Source organism: Maylandia zebra, linkage group LG20 (assembly GCF_041146795.1).
Source record: "Maylandia zebra isolate NMK-2024a linkage group LG20, Mzebra_GT3a, whole genome shotgun sequence".
Classification (NCBI taxonomy): Eukaryota; Metazoa; Chordata; class Actinopteri; order Cichliformes; family Cichlidae; genus Maylandia; species Maylandia zebra.
In genome coordinates, this window is record NC_135186.1 from 5,010,917 (window position 1) to 5,038,347 (window position 27,431).

The 27,431-nt window shown below is 41.7% G+C and overlaps 1 protein-coding gene and 1 long non-coding RNA gene across 2 annotated transcripts in view; one reads left to right on the plus strand and one right to left on the minus strand.

Annotated features, from left to right (window-relative positions):
- LOC143414276 (uncharacterized) overlaps nt 1–1,326 on the minus strand; it is a 30,599-nt gene extending 29,273 nt beyond the window's left edge. The window contains exons 1-2 of the long non-coding RNA XR_013094795.1: nt 971–1,326; nt 686–885 (exon numbers count right to left, since the gene is read on the minus strand). This is a non-coding gene — a long non-coding RNA (uncharacterized LOC143414276). The remainder of the gene's footprint in view (nt 1–685; nt 886–970) is intronic.
- Nucleotides 794–26,053, plus strand: ctnnbip1 (catenin, beta interacting protein 1). Its single transcript, XM_004554197.6, has 4 exons — nt 794–943; nt 11,328–11,442; nt 11,938–12,028; nt 22,733–26,053. The coding sequence occupies exons 2-4, from the start codon at nt 11,347–11,349 to the stop codon at nt 22,789–22,791; spliced, it is 246 nt and encodes an 81-aa protein (XP_004554254.1). The 5' UTR covers nt 794–943; nt 11,328–11,346; the 3' UTR covers nt 22,792–26,053.
- The last annotated feature ends 1,378 nt before the right edge of the window (nt 26,054–27,431 follow it).

Here is a 27,431-nt window from a genome sequence, read left to right on the forward strand (position 1 = left end):
TACTTTAATAGCCATATGTATGATGATAATATGTTGAATGATAATACTAACAAAAAAGAAGATGACGATGACAATGGAAATAGGAAATAGGATGATGATGATAATGATGGCTATTAGTATTATTATTTTATTTTATAATGGTTATAATTATTGTTATTAACTACGTTTAATTTATTTTTTCTTCTCTCTCTTGAGCCAAAAACTAACAAAAGTAATGCCTGTGTTCAGCTTTTACGCACTGCACATCAAATACACCTTCAACATTAACCTGTGTTGTTGTTTTTTTTATTTGAATGTATGTTATTTGTATTTAAATGCACAGTTTGTCTGTCTTGTCCTAATTTGTCCTGTTGTTTTGTTAGTGTAGTATTGAAAAAAAAAGGCATAAAGAGTCTACACCACAGTTAACCTCCAAAATAAAAATAAATAAATAAATAAAATTAAACAAACTAATTTTAAAAAGAAATAATCAATAAATAAATAATTTTATGCTCACAAACTCACATGAATGTAATTTAACTTGAGTTTATAGACCTAAACGAATATATTATTTTACTATTTATGATTCCTTTAACTTATGAAGAGCTAGAAATACCTTCTGTACATTCTCACTACTTTGTATTAATTCCGGCATCACCTTATTTATTTCTTTAAAAAGACCAGCCATACAGAGATCCGAATTTACCCTTTGGTGACCCGGCTGTCGGACCCAGACCACGTTTCACGGCTCAGACTCCACTGATGAGTGTGCAATGATGGCTGAGCCGGTGGCGCCCCTGGTGGCCGGCAGGGGTACCGGGGAGCCAGCAGGAGAGTCGCTGCGTTGAGTCAGTTCGCCGTAGCTCTGCCGACTGGAGGGATGTGACCCCGGAACAGGACGCCCTCCTACAACAACACACCATTCAAACAGAGCACAGAAGAAAGTAAACCTGGACCAGGAGGGGTAAGCACAAATCTCCAGTTTTCTTACGAGGGAAACGTTGTCAGGGGGTTTAGGAACGATGCGTGTGCTCGAATCCCAGCGTTTGCACCTCTGGCGGAGCAGCGATACCTGGATGGTGTTTGCACCCATAGGAACTTCATTCAGGCTTTTGTCTGGGGCATGCTAGCGAGCTAGCTTGGTTAGCATCGCCCGCTTTGCCAGTGTGTAGCGCCTGGTTGTTGTTTTCCCTTTTGGTGGAGACTAAATGAAGCGGGTGTTTACGTTAAAACAAAAGCCACTCGGAAGTTAAAGAAACGAGTGTGGTCCGTACATTTTTCCTTCCCGTGAAGGATATAGCTTAAGACCCGCATCGAAAACGGACTGAGGCTCGCCGCTTGCTAGCGAGAGCGCTGCTACAGTTTGAACAGTCTGCGTCCCGCAGCATGACAACGGAACCAGTCCACGGTCGTGCGTGCCCACCTCTTAGAGAAACAGCTGTTTTTATTTCACTCTGGGTTTCCGGGCATTTCTGTTGCTTTATTCACATTTGGGGAAGATTTAAGAAGACTTGTAAATGACCCTGCGATATCGTAGCTGTTTGAATCACTTGCACTCACGCTCACGATGTTCACAATATTGTTCATAACGTGTCTCAGATAACGGCTCCTTCTGTTTCCTGCTGGAAATTCCATGCGGTGCACAGTACATTTGTCCCAGTCCCCAAACACCCACCCAAAGGCAATGCTTGGGCTTGGAGTTTAAAATTTAAACATGAAGCTCCACCAAAGCGTTTTTGGCCACTTTCTTGTGTTCAAGTTTGCTTTTCACATAACCCACAAGCCTGCTTTTCTATTTTTGGATGGTCTCACCCATGGATGCATTGTGCCACACCGTCAGTTACCCATGTCTGCTTACACCACCACCACCTCCTCCTCCTACATGTCAGAAAGCTGACAATTCCTAGAGTGGCAAAGCTGGCACCCTATTGGGAGCAGGGCATTGATGAGTGTGGGTGTTGGGGCTCTGCCACATTGGCAAGCACACTTGAAATCTCCTGACGAATACCAGTCACGGACCGCAGTAATGTAAAGCCTGCCTTAGTTTGCACATTCTCCTAGCTGTCTGGATTTCTCAGAGAGATTAGGACCACTGGCCTCCTCGTGCTCGCTGCTCTTCAGCCTCCTCGAGCCCCGAGGGGACCTCATCAGCTGCCTGCCAGCAGAGTTTGGGAGGCAATGCTGTTTTATCTCATGACTGCTTGCTCTGTGTTTGGCACAGCACTTGTCATCCTGTCAGCATTAACCAGGCCACGTAGTAGACTTTTGTGGATTGACACCGCAACACTAGAACTGCTTGCGTCTACTCGTGGCTTACACGCCCAATCTCATTCCCAGTGAACACCAGATTAGATTTTTTTTTAAAGAATTGGACTTAAAAACACTGTTTTATGGAAGTTAAGAGAGATGCTCATGTCTGTCTGTTCTATTGTTCCAAGCACATAGATCTCATAAATCAGAATTTAGTGCCCTGCCTTTAACGTTGGTTCTTTTGAAAATCTTGCAGCCAGTGCCCTCGAGGGGCCATCTTAAGGCAGCAGCTTCCGTTTCAACTTGACAAGCTTGACAAGTTCTGTGATCGTAAAAAAATAAATAAAATTATTTATTTTGTAATATGGTACAGTCTGTGGGAAAAGTGGCTTTATCGAATTAGACGTAAGAAGACAAAACCGCAGAATCAAGTCGTGTGAATTTTAATGTAAAATGTTTCTGCAAAAAACTTTTTTTTTTAAAAATTCAAAGGAAAGCCGTGACATTACAGATGTAAATTTGCAATTAAATTCTGAACCATCTAGGAGGGGAAAAAGTGAAGTCGGGATGGACGTAAAGAATTAGCTGAAGAATAGTTGAATACATGGAGAAGCCCTGCTAAAGCTTGAACACTTGGGCAGGGTTGAGTTCATGCCTCACATGGTGACAACAAGACATGACCTACTTATCAATCATGTTCCCACAAACTAGTTCACGGCCATTGTCCCCCATTTACTGTCACCATTGTTGGGAACATTGTACATATGAAGAGGTGACAGCATGCAGACAGACACAAAGTTCAAGTCGGAGCCTTTCGGCTTGTTGTGTCGGGACCTCGATCTGCCCGTTCAATAGGGATTCAATTCTCTGGGTGTCAAGTAGACTTCCTTATGTGGGATGTTTGGCTATGACAATTTAAAAATTTCACTTAACAAGGCCCGAAAACTCTCAATAAACCACAAAATGAAAATTACACTATGTTGATATTTAATATTTAATCATCTCAGTGCATGCTGCATCCCCGTTGTGTTAGTATAGAATTCACAAAACTGATAAGATTGGGCTAAATTTGCCAAACTACAGTGTTGAATGGCAACATTGTGCCGCCCTAATTCCAGTCGGCTAGTTTTAATACACGCAATGACCCATTGGTAGAAAAGAGCATGTGTTCGTAAATGTGTGTACCTGCAGCAGCACAGCTGCTGTGCAGAACCAGGCCAGGTTGTTGGCAGCTCAGCTGGCAGCCACACCAAGCTTACTTAGGTTTCTCACACATTTGCTCGGGATGTTGCAGCAGCCCGTGACTCCATTCAAGTTATTTTACAGTCTCGGCTTTTCCTCCCCCAGTTTAAGCTGTTGACCTATCAAGAGCCCTATGCAGTTGAGTTCTGCTGGCCAGAGGAATTTGATTTGTAAATCAGATGTCATGCATCATGTGAGCAGCTGATTGCAGAGCCAGTAACAGTGGCAGCCTCCGCCCTGCTTGACCCTCAGCAAATGTGAAGACCTATCACATTGCATCCTGTAATCCCTGGCAGCAGACCCTCATTGCACTGTTAGGCCAGGCCAGAGTCCTGAAATGGTCTTGAGAAGTTTATGTTTCTCAGAGACACTAATGGGTACCAACACACACATAATCACAATTCAACACAAAATATTCAGCATGCGAGCAATAGGCTTGTCTCTATTTTTAAAGTGGCATTACTGAATGTGTAGTGGCTTTTAAGAGATGTGGCACTGCAATGACATTTGAATCAAGCATAATCCCATTTGCTGGAGTGGGAGCAATCTTTAACTGTGCACTTTTAGCAAACATTGGTGACAGTAGTCATTTTAAAGTAAGGCCTTTGCTTGTTATTTCCATCTTGGCAAGCATGACACGCGTGTCCCATGTTTCACCCTGATAACAGGAGAAAACGCACTGATGAAAAAAGCAGTACAATGTGATCTGTCATTCTGGTTGTTTTACATGCAGACACTAGTGGAAACAATAATTGCCTCCATGTTTTTAAAAAGTGTATATATAATGTTAGTGGTGCACTGCAGCCTCACTGCAAGAAGGTTTCTGGTTCTCGAATCAAGTTTGCATGTTCACTCTGTGCCTGTTAGGTTTTCCTCCCACAGTCCAAAGACATGTCTATTAGGTTAATTGGTGATCCTGAGCTGAATGTTGATGCGAGGTAGATAAAAAGCTTAAAATGTGTAAAATACTGAAGGAATGCATGATTTGAGTACATATTTCATAACACGTTGAACTACACAGTTTAACGTGAGATTTATTTTCCTGCACGTTTATCATAACTTGATTTAAATTTTAATCTGAAAAAGTATTCATAGAGACCTTTTACTAATCCAACCAAATATGAGCTCAGAGGTGGGCGATAAAGCCCAACAGTTATATCATAATTTTTCAAGGAAATTTGCAATAATGATATTTCTGAGGACAGTTTTATTGATGTTTACAGCTTGCAGGCAACAACATTTATTAGTGCAAACAAAATCGTTCTTTTGAAATGAGACAGACTACGTAATTCAAAGTGCGAATCTGCTGAAACAATGTGCCAGCAGTAGCATTATGGTGCACCAGTAGGGCAGCAAGGACAATATAGTCACATATTAAAGCTGAAATTAAAAATATTTCCTACCTGATATTTTTCTCTGTTTGACCAGCTGCTTAAAGCCCTCCTTTTCCACAATGCAACCCCATCAGTAATTTCCCTCCAATGTTTGCTCTTCCTGTTGTATGGAGTGCACTTAGCCGGCACTCCGGCGATGCTCGGTTCAGTCATTTGTTTACTTTTGGGTTGCACATCAGCAGCTGCTAGCATCTCTTCACACACCTTCGTAGCCTGGTTTTACACGACTGTGTTTTTCTTTTGCTGTGAGTGGTGAAACAAATTTGTTGTTTCCACGTTTAGCGCGAATAGTTTTGTGGGTACTAAATAGTCATCGGAGGCTGGCGTGCAGCTCCTGCTGTCAAAAACAGGATCTGGCCTTGTCTGATTGTTGCGTGCACTAGATAACATAAACACTTTACATGTTTAATATATTATCGATTGATGTAACATGACACTGTTTTGTCAGTTTTCTGCCTGTACTGTCATGGATGGTATGTTGTGGCACAGCCCTAGTATGACTTACTGCAGAAGTCAGAGATACTTAGTCTCTTACCACATGCAATCAGGGCAGGGCATCTCAGTACTTTTGTTCATGTATAGGCCGATCTTCAGTTTAAGCTAAACCTCATTTATGTTACACCCTGATACCTGTAAATGGGGAGTACCCATTAAATCTGTTTATTTTATTGAAAAGGGACAATGCACTTTAACTGTTAATGACCATTTAGGTACATCATATAAATGGGCCAGATGTATGCCAATCATTACACCAGCATAAATATCCCACAATGCAATGCAGTAGTACATGAAAGAAATTGCTAGACAGAGATTAAGGCAACTGAGATCTAAGTCAGTAGCTCTTCCTTTGAAGTGTTTAAATATATGGTTTCACTTTGCTAGGCATAATATACTTTTAAAAATTTTCCTAATCTTTACTTGGTTAATCTTAAACGAGGTTGGGTTACCATGGTAACATATCTCCAGCCAGTTCTCAAGTAGTAATGTGAATGTACTAAGTAGTGCATCCGTAGAAATGTATGCTAATAGTAATTCACAGGATAGGCTGAACAATGGCACATAGCTTGGGATTTCAGATGCAATGCCACATTAATCAAAGACATCAAAGAACTTGGACTGCGACTAACTGTTGTGTATGCCCACACCATGCTGCATAACTGCCCTTGTTATTTGAAGGTTTAAAAGTCATAAATTATAGAGGGTTGAACTGAAATTGTTAAAATGAGCACTGTAAGGATACACACTCAGTACAACTGGAAATTTTAGTCCATTTATAGGTCAGTCATGGACAAAACAACTCTTAAAAATCCATAAAATAGAGACAAAAACACGATAAAATTCCAGGCATTCTCATTTTTAGACTCTTTAGTTTAGTTTCAGTGATGATTTAGTTTAGCTCCACTGCCTAGAGGGGCTCAGAGAGCCTGATGTCTCAGCTCAGCCCAACAAGACAACACTGACAAAAGCACAACACAGGCAGAGAGGGGGGAGATTATAGCTAGATCAGCACAAAAGAAACCCTTTGATTATGTCTGGAATATTAGCCGTATGTGTCTGGGGCTGGCTGAGTATCCCTCGAGGGATTAGCTTTGAGCCAGCCCACCTCTAGAACCTAACCTCGGGAACATACAAAGGAGTCTGACAGGATCCTTATTGTGGTCCTTGAAAGGATTTGAGACGTTACACAGCAGAGCACACCAGAATATTGCTAGCATGATCCTAGTAGGCAGCAAATATCACTATGCCTAACCATGTTTATATTCGGAGCATTTCAGCAGAGCAGGAGACAGTTTTACTCCTATATTGCATCTTTAATGTCTGAATCTTTTACATACATATACAATCATTATGAAGTTTTCTGTTTTAAATCTTATGCCTTATTGTGCTGATTAAAAGTATCAACTTTTGAAGGCATGTTATCTAGTGGTAGACACCAGATGTGTTGTCTACTCATGAATCACAAAATTAATGTTGAGATCACAGCAGTTGACTTTCTTTCGAAATAAGAAGATTTAGGTGAGCTAGCAGCTAGCGATGGTTGGACTCCGGTGCACGTATTTACAGTATAGAAAAATCTGGTCAAAGAGGCGTTGCTGAAACTTGGAAACAAAGCCTATGCGAGAAAAACCAGGATGTGGAAAAAATAATGATAGACACTCTGGACAGATGAGTCAGAAGTTTAAAATATTTGGTTGTAAATTTATGGTAGAAGAAGAGCTAAGAGCACTACAACAGGCAGCGCTGAAGAATATAGATTCTTGAAGGTTTGGGTCTGGGGTTTTTTTGGCAAAGAATTGATCAGAATTAGTGGCAAATGCAGTTCTACTGTTCATAAGTCTGATCCAGATGCCTCCTGGATGATATTGTTAGTGGTTTTCTGTGCATGTTCTGAAAAACCAGAGTAGAACAACCTGCAGGTTTTTATCTATCACGATTGATGGGTTTTATTGACCCCCAAATTAATTTGTGCAGTGTGATAGCAATCCTGAGCATGTAGTCAGATTCGTGAAGATTTGGCAACGAGAAGAGCCGACAACAGATGGCATGGCCCCCACGGAGCCCCCAGCATCAAGGAGTCATTCTGAGATAACATAAAGAGGCAAGACAGACTAAATCCACAGAAAAGCTGCAGCAGGCACTCTAGGAAACACCTAATGACCTTCGTGCGAAGGACCTTTCAAAGATTGATGCTGTTAGAGGCATAAGGTGGTCACATCTCACTTAGCAATAATGTAAGTTTTGCACTGTGCATGAAGTCACTGACTGAAGTTTGATGTGGCTTTTTTATTTGTCAGATATGTAAAAGTAAACCCTGCATGAAATAAACATGATTGTTTGGACACACATTGTTATATGGTTTGAAAATCATCTCAAACTGGACTTTACCCTACGCTGGTGGGTTGTTTGGTTGGTTGTCTGTTTTATTTTGAACATGTAAATAAAATAAAATACATTGTACACAGTAAAATTAAAAGGGAAAAAACATTAATTTGGCATTGATATCTTAGTGTTTATCAATTTAAAATTAGACAATATACATATAGAACTACATATTCTGTTTTCTGCTCTCCCACTGTCACTTGTTATTTAAGCTTAGTTTAGCCTTCACTGAGAGCATCTACAGAGTACATGTGAATTATTGTTGGGTAATTATCAACGTGGCTGGAAAATCAGTTTGTTTAGTAGGATTGCATGTGTGAAACTACTCGATCTATAAGCATCTTCACAGCGTTAATTACAGCGTTGTACATTTTGTAATCCGGTTCAGTTTGTACCAGAGCTGTAATTATTTTATTTTATCTCTGTAGCTGCTCTGCTGCCCAAAATAGTCATCTGTGAATTAATCCTTCTGCTCTCTACCAGCCAGGAGAAGCAAGGATGAAATCCACAGAAGATTCTTTTTTAAGTGACTCTCAAACACATTATGATAATGTAAAAAATATCTCTGATCGTCCTGATTTACATTTTCCACATTGTTTCTCATTTCTGTCGAAATTGTCCTTATGGGACTATGCGGCATGTTTGTTCTTCTTACAGCAGATATTGCTGTGAATGTGAGATAAAATAAAATCATTTCAGGCTGATAAAAATACAAATTGTAACTCTCTAAACAGTAGTTAGTGAGGCCGGGTAGACATGGTGCTAAATATGGACAGTTTTTAAACTTCAAAAGGAAACATCAGAGGACCTGAAATGCCTCAGTCATGAAAGCAGTAGGCCTATTTATACAGATGGTGAATTTTGAATATGTCGGTCCAGCAGCAGGAGGGGGAAAATGGTTACATTGTCACATCTCAAAATATGACAGACAACTGATGGGTCTTTGTTCCATCATCATTTCAGCCTTCATAGATCTCAAGACAACACTTTTTGGCAATTAGTCTAATGTTTCACTTCAGACGCTCTCCTCATCCTCTACTCTTTGTCTAGTCATATTCAATGACTGTCATATTCCCAGTGTGCAGGCAGATCGGAGCTCCTGAGTTTCATTCATTCTTCATGCTGCTCGTCTACGTGCTGGTAGGTCTCTTTCCGGGAGTCTTAGCTCTTGTGTTTGTCTGAGGTTAGGTGCTCGGAGAAGTGATCAAACGTGTCGCTGCTGCTGATCTAAAGACACTGACACCTCCCCGGCACCCTCTGCCAACATCCTCCCTCCATCACTACCCCCATCCAAATAAATTCACACAAGATCACCGCCAATCCCCTGAAGGTTTACTGAGCAACCGAACTGATGCTGGCAAGCTCGTCTCAGTCTTTTCATGTCTTTCTTGCTTTGAGTCTTCTGGAGCAGCTCTCCAATTAAGCTACAGCTGATGCTCAGGTTGAAGGGAATAACTAATGTATTTATCTGCTCCTCGTTCAGCGTCCTGCTACTTCCTTTAGCTGACAAGGAGACGTCAAGTACTAGCTACTTGCAGTAAACAGTCACCAAAGATTGCTATAATTACAAAGTGCCAGAAGCATGGTCTCCAGCTGCTCTGATCTGGATGAATCCACATGCTCACAGTGGCAAACGCTAGCCAGTGGCCTACGGTACCCCATTCATCCTCTTTCCCCAGGGCTCTGGAAAGGGGGAACAGCAAGCCAGCTCCTCAATTAAATATAACCCTACATCAAACAGCCTGTCAACATGCATTAGTGGTCCTTTGTATAGATAAGAGGCCAAAATAAATTGCAAGTGCTATCATAGTCACTGTGGCTCTTATGAAATATTCTCAGAAGAACAAATCCTGCCATGCATGCTGATATTTTCTCTCTATTAAATCTTTTTTTCCTTACATAATTTATCCTTTTTAATGATTTATTTTGCTCTTTTGTGTGAATTGTTTCTCTTGTGTGTTTACCCTTTGCGGTTAAATTCAGGGTTGATATGAAGACGTGCTGTATGCTTGTCTGGTTGGTGCGGCATAAAAGAGATCTAATGTGACAGCAGCCGACCTTGGCGTGTGTGTGTGTGTCATATCACAGCAGAACCTTTTCCTGTCACACACATTGGATTTGGCAGCTCCTTTTATCACCTTCTTTTTGCTCCCGGTTTTTTTTCCCCCCTTTGCCTGTTTTTCGCATCTCTGCAGACTGACAGTGAAAATAGGTCATTAGTTAGATGGAGAATAAGAGATGGAAACAGGCAGGGGCGAGCTCTGTGTAAAAACTGCCATGCAATATTAATGATGCTGCAAAGAGCCAAACCTGCACTTTAACTATATGAAGTAGTCTGGAAGTACTGGAAGACTGTGGGTGTGGCTGTCCGATATATCTACATATCAGAACTGCCTTATTTTTTTGTGGCAAAGCAAACAAGGTGCTGGAAAGTTTCCTCAAAGATTTTTGGTTCATGTTGATATGATGACACAGTGACGGTGACTGTGGAGGCCATTTGAGTACAGTGAACTCACTGTCACGTTCAAGAAACCAGTTTGAAATTATTTAAGCTTTGTGAACTGTGGTCATTAAGAGTTGGACATTGTCATGAACAAAACTCAGGTAGGCTGTTGAGCCTAAGAGCCTTGATTATATTCTGTTTCGACACGGACATCTGAACATATGTTTGCCCAGTAGTCATTCCTGTTATACTTTAAAATCTGCGGCCTGTTGTGGATATATATTTGGTACATTTTTTTATCTAAATTTTAATCTAAATGCTCAGTAGAAAGATCCTGATGGACAATGCTGATGAAATTTACATAAATCGTACCCAACCAGACCGACCAATGCAATAAGTACAATGAAGGCCAAGGTGTGGCACAAAAATATTCTCCGCACCATTACAGCACCACCCGCCTGGAAAGCAGGATGGATCCATGCTTTTGTGTTGTTTGTGACAGTTTATGACTCTACCTTCCAGATGTTGCAGCAGAAATTGAGGTTCATCAGATCAAGCAGCATTTTTCCAACCTTCTGTTGTCCAATTTTGGTGAAATGAAGCTTCAGTTTCTTGTTTTAGCTCACAAGAGTGACACGGGGTGTGGTCTTCTGCTGCTGTTTATTCTCACCTGCTTCAAGATTGGAGGTGTTACACTAACAAAGATGCCCTTTGACATACCTTGACCTTAGCTTTTGAAAAGTGGTTGTTTGAGTTACTGTTGTCTTCCTGTTAGTTTGAAGCAGTCTGGCCATTCTCCTCAAAACCCTGATATCAAAAAGGCCCAGAGAACTGCCACTAACTGGATATTTTCTCTTTCACTGACCATTTTCTGTAAACTCAAGAGAGAGGATCAAGTGGGGAAATTCCAGTAGATCAGTCAATTTGTGTCTTTAGTTTGGTCAGGTTGAATATGCAGAATAACACAACTGCTGAAGATACTCGTTGAAATGGTCTAATCTTTATTGCCTAATCACTCTTTGAGCTTGGCTCTTGTCACACTGTGTCACTGAAACAACCCAGTTGTCTCATATCAATACTGTGTTTGTGTAACTGATTTTCACAGATCTTGTGTAATGCTGATGTGTTTGTGTGTCCAGAGCCACAGGAGCAGGGGGGATGAACCGCGAGGAGGCCCCGGGAAAGTCTCCTGAAGACATGTACATCCAACAGAAAGTGCGGGTCCTGCTCATGCTCAAGAAAATGGGATCAAATGTAAGGAGACACATTGATTACCGCAAAACTTTGCCATTTGAAGTTTCAGATTTAGGCACGCACAACTCATGCACACTGTGGTTATTGCTTTAGTTGGCAAAGACACACATTATAATAACCTGAAATCCATTCCCTAGCCAAACCTTCAACTGATCTATGCAGTTTGCACAGGTCATCACCTAATAATGTTGTTGTTAGAGTGAAACAACAACAGAAGATAGTCCTCAGTTTATTTGGCACACATTTTGTTTGTTCAAGCAATGTGTGCTAAAGGAGCAGAGAGAAGAAAAACAGATCAATTTCTTTGAAATAATTAATGTTAAAAATCAAAATATTTTGGATCTAAATTGCCTCATGGCTGTTTCTGGGAGAATTGCTATGTTTCATTAATCAGCATGTTGAACAGAAGTATTTGACTTAGTCTTTGAGGTCAGTATTTCAATTTGTTTTTACTTTTTTGTGATTTTTAAAGTGACTTTGTTCACTCCTCTTCAGCTTACGCCGAGTGAAGAGGCTTTTCTCCGAAATTACGCAGGTGTGGTCCACAGTCAGATGAGCCAGCTACCGCAGCACAACATAGACCAGGGTAAGGCTGTGACACACACACACACACACACACACAGTTTAACGGTGCAGTCATTTTAGCTGAAGCATTTTTTTATTAGGAAATATTTGTTCATGTAGTTGCAAAATACATTCATGTGAAAAAGTTTTCTCAGCACTTCATGCTGTTCTGTGAAAAATGAACTACGCCCTTACTGCTTCCATAGAAATTAACAGGGCAAGTAGCCACTAGGTGCTGATAAACAAAAGCACTTTATTAATTGATTATAAAATCAGATCTGTTTGTCAGTTGGCATTAATTTAGGTCTGGAGCATTAGGTGTTTAACACACTGCCACACTCTTCCCTGGAAGAATGTCTCACTAAATTCACCCCAAGGTCAGACTGTTCAATACAGAGAGAAATTGCAAAATATCCAAGAGCTACACATCAGACTCCGCAGGTCTCGGTTAGCATGCTAAATGTTGATGTTCATGGCAATACAATTAGAATAACACTAAACAATTATGGCTAGAAGGGTTGCCAGCAGAAGGCCTCTTCTCTCTAAAAAGAGCTGGGCAGCATGGTGTAGGCTTGCAACACTGCATCTGAAGAAACCACAGGACTTCAGGAACAATGTCCTTTGGACAGATGAGACCAAAGTGCAGATGTTGGTACTCTAGAGTCAAATGCGAGGCCATATCCCTGACAGCTGAAGCTTGGCCCCCACCGGGTCATTCAACGGGACAATGTGTTGCAATGACCCAGACGAAGTCCAGACTTCACCCACATTGAAAAGTAGTGCCAGGGCCTTAGGAGAGCTGTACATGAATGATCTCTGGCAAACTTCAATGAACTGAAGGAACTGTGTAAAGAAGAGTGGGCCAAAATCCCTCCACAATGATGTGAGAGACTGTTGAAGTCATACAGAAAATAATGACTTAAGTTAATGATGCTAAAGGTGGTTCTACAAGCTACTGAACCATGTGGTGTGCTTAGTTTTTCATAGGACTGCAGAAAGATGGTTTTGGCACGCCCCAGTAAGTTTTATCCAGGGTGAAAAGAAAATCACTGTTATTGTAAAAAGACAAATTTTTAACTATCTTTGTTTATCAAATGGCAGCGAAATTCATAGAGATGAGATGAGGCCTAGTATTCAACCCCCAAAGGCTCAAAAACCCTGTTGTACTCCTATTTTGCATATCAGTATAGTTCTAATTTTCATAGTTTTTTGTAAATATGTACAAATCAAAGGTGTTTATGGCAGCGTGCTATTGCTAAACATTTATAAAACATTAGCCCACAGACACCACCCTTAGAGGAAAAAATGCCCGACCAAAAACAAGGGGAAAATCCCTCAACACACATCATCCTTTACAGTATGCACCCCAGCAGGCCGAACTGGTTCGCTGACTGTGCACAGGAGGCCGACTCAGCAGCCCACCAGCGCTGCGAGATTACTCACGCCACAAACAGCATGACTGGCTGGAAACAACTGACTCATCCTCAGCTCAAGCACATCACTAGTTTCTCCTCTGCTTTACTTAATGGATAATATTTTGATGTTTGCTCTGTAAATCACTCTTCATTACAGATGTAACCTTACAAATGCTGGTCATGCCTTGTCAAGACAGCAGAGGATGCTGTTGAGCTTTCTAAACCTGTCTGTGGTGCTCCTGAGCTTAAGCCACCTGAGGGCGCTATATTTAACAAAATGTTATATGTGAAAAGGCACTGCAGTTACCTAAAAAAGCAGCAGCATTGTTATTTTATTTATTTATTTGTGAGTAGACTTTAGCTCAGTCCAAAAACACATCTGCGAGCTCGGAGTCCCGCTGTCCTCCTGTGGTGAACCTGCTGGGGCTCCGGTCTTGCTTTGCCCCTTATGATATTGGGTTCCCCAGGGGAGCTTCCAGCTTGGAAAATTGGCTTTGATGCTTCACCCAGAGGGAAGTGTTAGGTGTCCTTGTCTGCGTCCTTGCTCTGTGGGGAAACAATCATGTTTGAATTTAGAAACATCACATTTTCTGCGTCGAAGGGATTAGGCTGTGATTATATAAGGTGTTGAGTAAGGTGCGGGTAAAAGGTACGACGTGCTGTGCCGCGCCGTGCCGCCGAAGTACATTGACATTTTGTTAATCGCGCCCTCACTGTGCAGTGTGGGACGCGACATTGAATTTTTAATATGGGTCATTGCATCACTGATGATGTGTATTTCATTATTAGACTGCGTTCCTTCATCAGGCAGCAGAATATAAAGAACTGCAGCAGACAGGACGTATGATCGTGTCATATATTTCAAACTACAGCACCCGAATGGGAGATCAGTACTGGTTTGAAGTCATTAATTTATGATGTACATTTTTCTTTTTTTAACTGCAGTCTAGCTGTCAGTTTATGCTGCTGTGCTCGCCGCCTCTCACTCCATGCAAAGTCTTTGCTTTGTCAATAAAGCTAGGAAGAGTCTCATCAATTATGGAGGAATATGGCGCTCCAAGTCTGCATTATACATCACAGAAACGGACACATTTAGTGTCATTTGGCAGCATGCCACTTCCTCGGTGTGCCAGTGGATAATTTGTGGTCTGCACTATGTCTGAGGTATTGTGATTAAGCATCGTGCAGATTGCTGAGAGTTAATCTGTTTTAAATATTGAGCGCTGTGCTGAAGGACAGCGGTTTGTAGGGATCAGCACACATGGGATCTTTTCAGTTGGTGTGAAGAGAAAGTCCAGTATTTGATCTCATTTACACTTGGTAATTGGGGAGTAAAAAAAGATGAAAGGAAGTATATTTGTTGCCTGGTAGTGAGTCACACAGCAAGCTGATAAACATAGGTAATTATGCTAATTTTATTCATACACTTTGAGGAAAGGGCGTTTGCACTAGAATGTATTTGAATGTGTATTTCTGCTGCTAGACAAATTCTGAACACCTGTACCGAGAGGTTTGACTCATGCTGTACTCTATCTAGTTTGCACTGCTCACACTTCATTATAATGACAGGAGACCTGTACCATCCCGCCGGATGAACCAGCAGAACTGTCTGTACCAGCGAGTTATCTTCAGTTGTTTGGGGTTTTCTTTGGTTGCTAAATGAGATTGGCAAGGATGTCAACACTGTTACTAAAATGTTGCCATAAGTGAGGGTGGGTCAAGCTGGCAGTTGCATCTCCATAAACTTCTGGTTAATCTCTGCAGCAGATGCTGAAGCTACAGCTTTAATTATTATTCGCTTCGTAGTACTTAAGGGGTTGATATTGATAACGTTTTATTAATACCAGCATCATGATCATGTTGAATTATAGGCCTCTTTTTTTTTTCAATCTCCTTATTGAGTTTTTCTGTCTGGGGAAAAATTGGTCTGCCCATGTTCTCAGCGTCGCGAACGGGTGACACGGTCATCAATACTGGTTTGTGATTATGTGAAACGCAGCGTAGTTTGACCATGCTGACGCAGGATGCTCTGATACCAGCACCCTCAAGGGGTGTCAGCATGGAGCGATAGTGTCACACACGGCGTCATTGATCAGGTGGTGGGGTGCTTAGAGGGCGCTGCGTGCACAGTGGAGTAGTGAAAATGTCCTCTGATGTTATTCGAAATCAAGGTTAGGTTGTCTGCAAGACATCTCCTAAGGTGTAGCTCTACTGATGTGACTGATCCATCAGGGTTGCTGTCTGCTTAGCACGTTCTGGTGCAAAAATGATGTGCAGCAGAGAAGTGTTCAGTCTTCATCATGTCGAGTGGACTGAGTGGGAATGTAGCTCACATGAGACTCATTTTCTCAGACTCTGCTCAACTGCCAGATTTTTTTTTACTGGTTCTTCCTTGTGGGGGGAAAAAAAACAACCAAACAAAAAACAATAGAAAATCAGCTTTCTGCCACTCATATTTCTTGTAAGAGTAGGGGTCACTGGATTTGCATTTCAGATAGTTTTAATTGGCTGATTACCATACATGCAAATACAGAATTTTGTTTTGCGATTTTAATCAGGCCAAAGAGGAATTCTCTGCCGAAGGCTCCGTAGCTGAGACGGGGGTTTTTTCCACACAGCTTTTTAATGTAATGCCTTAATGAAGTTGTTTTTTTTAATCTGCATAGAAGGATAATAAGCTGTGCTTAAATGCTGTTACCATGTTTGGCATTGAAGTGAGAAATCCTGAAATTGTGTTTTTTGGCACTCCCTTTGAGTGTTAATTGCCACTTTTTGACTAATACTGAACAATAACTGTGTCTATTTAAAGCGAATTAACATGTTATGATGCAGAGACCTCGTTGACACACTAGTTGACGCGCAGTAATACAGTGGTTGTCTTTGTAATAGGGCTTTTTATTCCTCCTCTTTAGCTCTTTTATCCACAGCTTTCTGTAATTGGCGTCATGTCACTTTAAACAATACGGTTTGTCAAAACGCTCATAAAGGCAGCAGTCTCGGGGCTTGTTATCCTTTCTGATTTGACGAGGGAAGTTTATTCCTCCCAGAAGGATGCTGCATGGCCTCAACAATAGAGGTGGAGGAGGAGTGGGGTTGCCATGGCAACCTCAGATGTCCCAGGAAAGCTGACCTTCCCTTCTGGGCCTCGGTGGTGTTGTGACGTGCTACACTGGTAGGAGTGGAGCAGGTGTCATGAAAGGGCCAGGCTGGGGTGCTAATTGCACAGCCTGGCTGTGATGTTCGGGTCTCTTTCTGTCTGTCTCATCCATTCATTCACCGCAGCCATGTTTGATCATTCAGACCAGGTCAGAGCACTGAGCAAACCCCCTCCCCCCGCTGTGTTTGGCTTCTTGGCTTGGCCATAGCCGTATTGATCCTGGCTTTATCCGATTCCTCACTGCAGCATGAGTCTGCTGCCCAGCACTCAGATTTATTAAGTACCACGTCTGCCTCAGTTTCTCCTTATATCTCTATTCCAAATCTGCCAGAAGGTGTGTTAGAGTATGTCTGAAAGAACTGCTTTATGATCTCCTTAACCAAAACTGATTTTTAGTTCTTTTCTCTAAAAACAAATGTTGTTACAAACAGATCAAATCTATCTGTACAGCCTTGTTTATAAAGGATAGCATTAAAATAGTCTTTTTTTATTTTTAAACCACAAAGTTTTTGAGCTTTATCTTGTTTAAAAAGACCGTTTAAAATTATGTTGTTGTAATAATTACTAAGCAGGAAGAAGTGCAGGGCTCTGAGCCGACAGACCCACTGTGTTTGGTAAATATTTTGAGCTGGACCACACACACTTCCCCGCTGTGTGTCACGCTTCTTAACTCGCCCCTGCTGTTGTTGAGTTTGGGGGGATGATGGGTGTCCCACGCCTTTATCCCCTGGCCTGACCCTGCACAGATTGTGACCTGAAGTGTTGCTGGTGCTTCCTCGCTGCTACACTAGAGTCATCATGTAGAGGCTGGAGACACCCTCGGGAGTGCAGCTTGGCGCCTTTGACATCAAACAAACTTCTTTTTGGGTTAATTCACAGTTTTCTTGTCCTCTGAGGTTTTTCTGCAGGCCTGTGTGTTTTGCAGTTAATCCCAGGCAACCACATTTTGATTTGTAGTCTCAGAGAAGCGAAGAAAGGCTGCTTGCTTATGAATATGTTCATGTGAACGCATTAATGTTCTTATTTTTTTTCTTTTGGTGGGCTGAGCACATTTACTGTCACTGTATTCATATAATCCACCATCCGGTGTTGTGCCGCTCTCGTGTGGCGAGGAAGGAGCCAGTGTGAGGTGGATGGGGGAGCAGGAAGGAGAAAGGGGGCTGGACGCAGAGCTGCAACGAAACAGACCGAAAGCTTTTTGCTCATAGGCCGCAACGGGAGTGATGCAGTCGTGATTTTTATCTGTCGCTAGGCAACAGTGTTGAGGGACCTGACGTTTCCATTTTGTTGGCGAGAGTGTGTGTGTGTGTGTGTGTGTGTGTGTGTGTGTGTGTGTGTGTGTGTGTGTGTGTGTGTGTGTGTGTGTGTGTGTGTGGCAGGGCAAAGTGCTCAGATAAAGCCCTTCCATCCATCTGTGGAAGTATTTGGAGAAACTATCAGCTGCTTTATTCTGCCCAAGTTGCTCAGAGCGTGAACCGCCCGCTACACAATAACGAACTCCCATCACACAAAATAATTCAGGCAGGCGTTTATTCTGATGAATGGCTGTTATTACACGCTGCTGCACCAAAACATGATCCGTGCTATTCAGCAGAGGTGTAATTCAGGTCGACTCTCCTATTGTGTGGTATTACATAATTGTCTCTTTTTCAAGCACCATTTATCCCCACGTGGTGTCTCAGAGCAGATGAGGTTTGTGTTATGAGCTGAAGTCAAGCACCATGTTTCTGATACTGTTTTTTTCTTTCTTGTACAGTAGTCTCTTTTGGGTAAGCCAGGGAGCTCCCATGGGAGGGGGAGCTTGAAAGATCACATTAACCCTCCGCCCCGCTCAAAAAAATCTTGATCTCATCAAGCTCCAGGATGACCTGAATGCGCTATAGAAAGATGCAAATTATTTTCCCAGAGCGATAGCAAATTAAAAACAAAATTCTGCTTTTTTGGAGGGTCTGTGCCGTCTGATGAGGAGGGTCCGCCCTTTGTGCCAAATACATGTGAAGGCTCACAGTCCCTGGCCTACTTTCATATCTCCATAATAATTAAATCTAACACGCACTTCAGGGCTGAAGAGAAGAAAGGCTTTTTATAGCAGGCACACACGAGGTGCTGATAGAGATTCTTCTTAACCATTTGAAAAGGTGTGGAGCTCGGTGTTAATGAGATTTCTTAGATGTTGCTTATTAGATGGTTTTTATGTCATCACATGCTCATGCGTACTGTGGATGTAGACTATTGCACCTTGCTATCGTTTTTCTCCTCTCATCGTTGAGGTAGTTTTTTTAATTTAAGGTTTTGGGAGACATTAATGGGGTCTCCCACGTCATTCTCAAATGAATCAGGTTGGGACATTATCTTCCGCTAGGCTTTTTCACATGTAACACGCAACAGTAGACTTGAAATACTCTATTTAGCTTAGATGAGGGTGCTGCCTGCTTAGAGCTTGCATAAGGGAGGACACATGACCCCCAGTCACTCGTTGTGATTTAGCTAAGCCACTGTATTATCACATGGGTGCAAATCAGCCTCTCCGGCATCACTCTGACTTGAAGAGCTGGTGGAGGAAATGCCCATTGACATCCTATCCAGCAACAGTTATGCAGTGGTGCAAAAGTACTTGATAGTCATGTGACAAAGAAAAGACAGCGTCTTAAAAAACACAAAATCTAATAAGAATAAACAGGTATCTGCACCTCGAGAAGTAGCAGAGGGTTTGGAAGTTTGCTGTTTCTGCAGCATTCAGGTGTGTGTTAGCATGATGCCAAGGAGGAAAGCCATCTGTCGTGATCTTAGAGAAGCAATAGTTGCTGGTCCAACAATCTGGGGAGGGTTAGGAGGCCATTGCCAAACAATCATTGCCAGTGTGCATCCCAGCAAATTCACCCCAAGGTCAGAAAAACAAAACAACAAAATAAATAAAGTTTCATCTCAGCTTCTGCAGGCCTGAGTTAGCATGTTAAATGTAAATATAGCTTGTCTGGAAGCTTTGTCAGGAGAAAACCGCTTCTCTTGGGTTTGCAAAGTTGCACATTGAGAACAATAACCTTCAGAGTTGCAAGACCAAAGTGGAGACGTTTGGTTATAACACACAGTAACACATTTGCAGAAAACCATTTGCCCGCATCATTTCAGCACAAACAAGTCAAACCAACTGTCACCGCAGTGGTGGGGATGATGATTTGCGCTTGTTTTGCAGCCTGTATAAGTATTTAGAGTCAAATGTGAGGCTGTCTGACAGCTGAAGCCCACACTGCCTCATGCAGCAGGACAATGAATCGAGCAAAGCAAAACATCTGTAAGAATAACTGAAAAAGAAAAGAATTAACATCTTGCAGTCAAAGTCCTGACCTCAGCCTGATTGAAATGCTGTGGGGGGGACCTTAAGAGAGCTGTGCATGAATGAATGCAAACACACATCAATGAACTGAAGCAATGATGTGAAGAAGTTGTGTTGTCCTGTATGTAAAACCTTAAAATTAAAAGAGGGAGAGTACTTCCTTTTTGACAACTAGATATTTTCTTCTTTGTTTAAACTCTGAATGCCGGAGTGCTTAATATGAGAGAACAGCTGAATATATGAGGCACTGAATTACCTTTGTATATTTTATTTAATGTTATGTGAACAGAAGTGGAAAATGTATATCCACTTATGAGAGTAAAAAAACACACTCGGTGGGTGTGTGTCCAAATCACTTGACAAATCACAGTTGGCAGCAGACTAATGAATGATTTCTTGTTAAGCAGAAGCCAGCTGAGAAAGTCCTTTTTGTGTAGCTGGCAGGATTCATTAGTTGACTCAACACAAATGAGGCTGTAATTATCGGTTGGTCCTCATTAAGGTGGCAAAATGAAACGAGCACAGAAAGAATAAAGGAAATGGTAAACACTGATAGTTTTTTCCACGAATTGGAAATCTGCTGGATTCTCACACAGTTTACTGGCAGACACACTTGTACTACAGCAGAGGACACTGACTGGTGCTGAAGCCTCAGATTTAAGTGTTATCATTGCAGAGCAGGATGTAGGAGGTCAGTGAGCCACTCAGGGTGTTGCAGTATCTCCAGTCAGAGTGCTGTGATTTCAGATTGAGGAGGGTGGGTTCCCACAGTAGGTGATACATATATGGCGATACACGAAATTACCTGCATGCACCAAAAGGATTTTCACAGCAGGGTATTCCCCTTCGGCTTTATAGTCACAGCTGACAGGATTTACAGGATACCGACGGGATCCTAGGACCTGTGGAAAACTTGTCTGGCTTCACACTTTGAACTCAAACGTGTTTTGGGTTTTCCGATAGCACAAAACATGTGGAAGACTGACCAGGATTAGGGCTGCCACGATTAGTCGACTAGTCACGATTATGTCGACTATTAAAATCGTCGACGACTAATTTAATAGTCGACACATCGTTTGAAGCTTTGTAAGATCACAAAGGACGCAGGAATGAGTAGTAGGATTTAAGAGTGTAATAACGGACTGAAACAGAAGATGGCAGCACTGCATGTACAAGGATGCCAGCTGCCATTAAACCCCGAAGAAGAAGAAGCTGTGTCCCAGAATTCATAGCGCAGCTGTCAACAATGGCGGCAGCTAGTTAGTTTTAACTTTACTCTTATTATTCTTTCTGGGTCACAAAATAAACCTTTAACATATTTTCAGGCGAGAATGTAGCTGTGTAAACCTCAAATATCTGCTCAGTTTATCAAGACACCACGTATTTTCAAAAGCGCTCCGACGTTTTCGGAGACGTCTGTTACCCACTAGCTCGTTAGCTAGGCGGGGGCAAGGCTAACTAGAGCCGTGAGAACACCGGACTCCCGGCAAATCGTTTTCAAACCCACCGCCGTCTTTCGCTAGTCAGGTTAAACATATATATAAGTCACTTAGATAACTTAAAAATGTTATTGTTTGGCTTTCTTTAGTATTTTATTTGTTCCTGAGTAAATCGGTTTGGCTGAGATTAAAGTTATAGTTTTTGCACAGCTAAAACTGTCAAGCAGACAGCTGATTATCAGAAGCTGGAGAATATACTCCGGTGTCCTGTTATATTTTAGAAAGCAAGGAGTTTATTAAACTTCACCGAAACAATCTGCAAATTTCATTAAAAATTAATAAACTACCATCTTGTCTTTATTTTTAGTTAGCACAAACACTTCAAGCTGTAAGCTAATGATAGTTATAAAAGACCAGATGTTGCTGGTGCAATAAGCTGTACGCTGTACCTCCTATGGATGATGATCTGATTAGTCGACTAATCGCAAAAATAATCGGTGACTAGTCGACTATCAAAATAATCGTTTGTGGCAGCCCTAACCGGGATAGATGCATGTAGCTAGAAGAATGCAATTTGATCCCTCACGGCAGAGAGCGGCCTTGTTTTTTGTGCATGCAGCCCAACAAATGTTTCGCAGACTTGACTTTGTTGTAAATGCATCAGGTAACTTTCATAAGTCTCTGCCCGAGGCCTCTTCTCAAATCTTTCATGACTGGCGCAAAAGTTCCTTAGTATTTCTGTATGGTTGTGTTTGCACTTACTGCTTCTGTGCCTAGTCCAATATTTAGACCGACTCTAAGAAAAGGCAAAAACACGTTTCCTGTTAGTCAGAAAAGTAAATAGTTTCTTTTAACAGCTTATCTTCTGAAGCTGGAAGTAAAGTTTCCTTCCCAGTTGATAATAAAATCCTTACCTTTTTTGGTTTTCCATCATGTCCTGTCCGGGTGGCTACTAGAGGTGGGAAATATAGCCTCAAAACGATGTCCCGGAATAAAGGAAATTTACGATTATTTCTGACAGTCTGAAAAAGAAACTCTAAATAGCTTTTTATCGATGCTTGCAGCTTGTGCAGGCGGCAGCATTTATTAGTGCGAACAAAATGAAGGGCATTTTCCATCCTTTTCCAATGTGCTGTTGTCACTGATGACATACTACTTCATTCAAAGTGTGTATCTATTGCCACAAGGGCCCAGCAGCAGCAGTGTTACAGTGCAACAGTAGAGACACGGCATAAGTCAAATGTAAGCGCACAAGTAGCCCAAGTAGTGTTTTTTTATTTCTTTTTTATCCTTTCTATCGTACTTTATCGATCGATGCTGGTGTTAGATAAAAAGCATGTCACATTAAAAGTCTGTATTTGTGTCTCACGTTGATTCTCAGGTGCAGAGGATGTGGTGATGGCGTTCTCACGGTCAGAGACGGAGGATCGACGACAGTGACCCTGGCTCCCGCGCCCCTCGTCCCACCCACCTCACCCCCAATCCCTCCCTGCACGTGATCCACACCACCTTTAATCTCCACAAACACGACCCCTGCTGAGCTCAGGAGAGGAGGTGAAGGGAGGATGCCTGAGAGGGACAGAAGAGGATGGGAAGAGACGGGGCGGGGGCTGCCTCACCCTCCACCCGGCCTTTTCCACCCCTCGACTCCTCCTCGTACAAGTCGGCGCACCATTACCTGAGATGCACTCAAGTGTGGGTCACTGCGGGCTGAAGCTTTGGCACCAAGGCAGTCAGTGAAAACACTCAGATCGTGTGGATGATTATCATTGGGTTTTTTGTTTTTTTAGGAGGGTTTGGATGTGTATCGTTCTGTTTGTATTGGGACTTCTTCTTTTTTTTAGCAGTGTTACATGTTGTATCTGCTGTTGCTGGTAGAATTGACCAGCGGGCTGACCGAAGCAAAGAGAATTATAGTTTTGGTCAAGCAGCGAGAGCGATGATTGATGAGTGTTAGAGGAGAGATTTTGATTATTTCTGCTTACCCCGCTGGGCTGAAGTTGTTTTTGGTTTAGCTGTTGTGTTATAAAGGCTTTTGTTTGCTTTCCACCAGGGGCCTCATTTATAAACATGAAAAATGCAAAATGCTCTCCCCTACAGATACAGATGTTAACTCGACCCTGCATTCTGGAAATAAAGTAAAATGCGTTGAACCCCATCAATAGGACAAAAAAAGACATATATTATTTTGTAGTTCTGCGGAGACGTAAACATTCCCATTAGTGGAGTTTCCGTGTAATTTGGTAAACATCCATCCATTCTGCCACTTATCCACGTCCAGCTCAAAGGGAAGGCACTCTGTGCTTAGATGCTCAAACCTCCCTCCCCCATAGCAGCTGCCTCCAACTCTCCTACAGGGACACTGAGGCTTTGCCGAGCCAGCGGAGATGATGTTATCTCTTCTAGCTGGACATGCCCGTAACATCTCACCTATAGGAAACCAAGTGCTCTGGACCACCTCAGCTAGCTAGTTTTAGATGGAGGTGATAGCAGGGTTACTGTGAACTCCTCCCGGGCGATTGAGCTCCTCAGACTATCTGTTACTCTGCTCGTCTTTCTCAGGAAGCTCGTTTTAGCCGCTTGTATCTGTGGGCTCATTCATGACCCAAAACTGTGCATGAAGTTGGGAACATAGATTCAGTGTAGACCACGCCAGCCCGTGTGTTAATCTCCCGCTACCTTCTTCCCTTCCTTTGGAAACTCTTCCACTAGACACATCAACTCATTTCCATCCCAGAGTTGGCACCCCATCCTTTTCTGCCAGACAACCACGCCAGATTTGGAGGTGCGGATTTTTAAATTCGCCCCTTAATACTCCACACGGAAATGTCATCAGCTAAAAGAAGTAAGCCACAGTGATATCTAACCCACCTCTGCTCTCCTTCATCAGATTAACCCAGAATGTTTTCAAAAACAAGTATGACTTGAGATCTCTGGAATTTTCCGTGTGGCTTGCATGAATACTAGTACGATCAGCTGATTGATGTGTGTAGTAACACTCTCAGCAGGCCCGTCATTAATCATTCATCTTTGACTACATGGGTTAGCAGGCTCACGGCATGACCAGCGGGGTCTATGTAAATGAAAATCGACACATTTCTCTTTTTCTTTTATTTCTTTGTGAAATCCATGGATCGGTTTATAAATGAGGCCCCACTTGTTCTTTCTGACGCTTAGTTTTCGACCCGCAGGCTGTAAAAGAGAGAGGGAAGAGTTAAAAACACTACCAGACGTAATCACATCAATCATGAAACACAAGTGTGCACGTTCACCCCAGACGTGACATGTAAAAAATTTTTTTTTTAATTGTACAGATAGTTGGGAAATAGGAAACATGAATTAAGTGTGCCAATTGTTTGACTTTTTTATTTCTTTATTTTTTAAGTTGTAAGATGAAATTGAGAGTTAGGAAGGAAACAGGCTGTAGTTGTAATTTATTGCTTACCGAGTCGACAACCGGCTCTTCAAACACACCATTAAAGGTGGGAGAACCACGAGTCGCTCTGTAACGTCATCAACCATCAGTGGCTCTTTGCTCACACTAAAGTCACAAACTCTAATTTTTAACTACCTGTAACTAAAGACATGGCGCCAAACACGAGGAGTGCGTGCGATACTCTGAGAATTTAAAAACCTTTCCGCTTCCTTTTGCTTCAGCCGACTTTCAGAAAGGTAACGCAAAGCGGTGCGTTTCTAAATCCTCGGGAGTATGTTTCTGACTGTACTGTATCTATTGCACTATTATCAGTGGGATATTTGCAAAAAAAATACATTTTGATATTTAGCACAGAGAGTCTGTTTGGTTCAGTGGATTTGAGAACAAAAAAAACTTTGTAAACACGTTTTTATCCTGTCAGTGTTTAAAAAAATAAAAAATAAATCTTGTTAATTGACACGACTGGAATAGCTAAGCGGATAACACCGGACATGCTTTTATTTTCTAGTGAACTGCTCAGTATTAAATGTGTTTAAGTACAGTTTGTTAACTTGTATAACTTAAAATAACTGTAATGTTTCGACGCCGAGCATGTCTGCCTCGTGGCTTTTAATGTTCATTCAGCCGAGGATCTTCAAAGCCTTGCCACAATGACCATTGTTTGTACATTCTTGATGTTTGTGGAAGCTACTAGCTCTTTTAAAAATGTTTCTGGAGAAAGAAAAACCAACAACAACTAAAAAGATGATCTCTTTTTTTATGGGTAAGTGTTATCCAAGTGTTATATCCTGTTGGCAATAACTTCTATTTGAATGTCCTCAATCATCGCAATGTAAAAGGCCAACACAAGAAATTTGTCTTTAGGTTGACTTTTATTTTGAAACTTTTTTTTTTTGTTGTCTATGCATTGATTTGTTTTCTTTGTTTTGTTCTCTCTGAGGTGTCTTACTGTACTTTTTTGCCTATCAGGGTTGTTCTGCAGCCTTTTATTCGAGTTGTGAGTGAATGTCAGTTTGTGCGAATCATTGAACTTTCAGCATGCTGTTGAGTTGAGACTAGGACTGTGCGTCTTTTTACTGTGATCACCTGACGATGGCTAAATTGTCTTCTTTTTTAATGTATGTGTGTTGCCTTTGTTTTTTTTCCCCCTCTCAAGTCGATGTTAATTAGTTGGTTTCGTTTTGTATGGCTGCTGACCATGTCTTGACTCAATGCTTCCAAATCCTATACCAACTGAACAATTAAAGAACTTTTAAACGGTGAAAACGTCTTCCTCTCGTTTCTTCCCGTTAAAGTCGATCAAACTCAAAGAAACTTTGAGGTGAGGCCAGATCCAGGGAACAAAAGCATTCTGGAGTCATAATAAGGGCAAAATCACAGCTGTTTGTGTTCAGCTTATCTGCCTTAGAAAGAGAATTAACCTTTTGTTCCTGTTGATAAGTGAAAAATGTAGTTTGTAGACCAAACCAAGGGGCCACATTTGATCAAATCTGAATTTTAAGACACTGATCTCAAAACTGCGGGAGCTTTAGCTTGTGAGCTTGAGCTGCAGCAATGGACATATCTACTGTGACATCTCCCACTGGTTTTGTACTCTACAATTTTGAAGTGTCAAGGTTTTATTTTTATCTTTGTTTATGCTACAGATACACTAGGGACAAGAGTGGTTGGAGACCACAACACAACCAATAATTATTGCATCCATGTACAATGAACTCACAATCTGCTGCATTCAAAATGGTTCCTTTGAAATGTCATTGAGACTGAAACATGCCTGCTAGCAGTTTGCAATTGAATCGGTACAGGCTGACAATTACATGCAGTCTGTTTGTGATTTTATAGCAATTAACTGTGATAAATCACAGGCTCTATACTCAGAAATTCACATTAAACAGAAATTCCTCCACAAATAGTGACATAGGTGCTACAGGATGGCAATTTATTTGCAGCTGTTTATATTCTTCACCCTCATTGGCAGTCGTTTCAATTGCTCACCTCAAATTTCAGAAAAGTTTGACCCGCCCAGTTTGCTTTGCCAGTTATTTCCCTTGTCGTTGCTGAATGTCACTGAGTTTTCATGGTCACTGCTTACTGCTTCGAGTGTACGACTCCTTAAAGTTTGGCATTTTAACATTGGGGTGTAAGGGGAGTGACTCACTTTTGGAGGCAGCCTGTAGTGGCTGTAGTGTTTGGCACTTCTTTGTTGGCTTACTTTTTCTAAATTGTCTCCAAAACAAGCAGGTAACTGTTTCCCACATACATCACAGTGATAGTGCCGGATTCAGAACCCATCTACAGGCAAACAAGACATGAAGCCAGAATGGATTTCCTTGAATTGCCACTTAATCCTTGATCCAACATCAAGTAAACCTGCATAGACAAACATGTTAAAATGCCAAATTTTGCAGCTTAAAATACATGTTTTTAGCCTGGGACAAAAACCTGTTCTCTAAAGCTAATTTACCCCTTCATATCAATAAGGCCAGGGTAGGAAAAAGTATAAACCACCAATTTAAACTTAAGGCTTAAAGAAGAGATGTGACTGACTGGCTAGTGAATGCCGGCTGTAGCTGAGAAGTGATCACCAGGACTCACCTCCTTCAATCAAGTAACTAAAGTGAACCTCCACATGATGTTTGTGGTG

Bases quoted from the DNA above. Each gene is read 5' to 3' on its own strand.
- ctnnbip1 (XM_004554197.6), top strand. From the start codon at position 11,347: ATGAACCGCGAGGAGGCCCCGGGAAAGTCTCCTGAAGACATGTACATC. The intron at 11,443-11,937 runs GTAAGGAGACAC...ACTCCTCTTCAG, and splicing joins TCAAGAAAATGGGATCAAAT to CTTACGCCGAGTGAAGAGGC. The intron at 12,029-22,732 runs GTAAGGCTGTGA...GTTGATTCTCAG, and splicing joins GCAGCACAACATAGACCAGG to GTGCAGAGGATGTGGTGATG.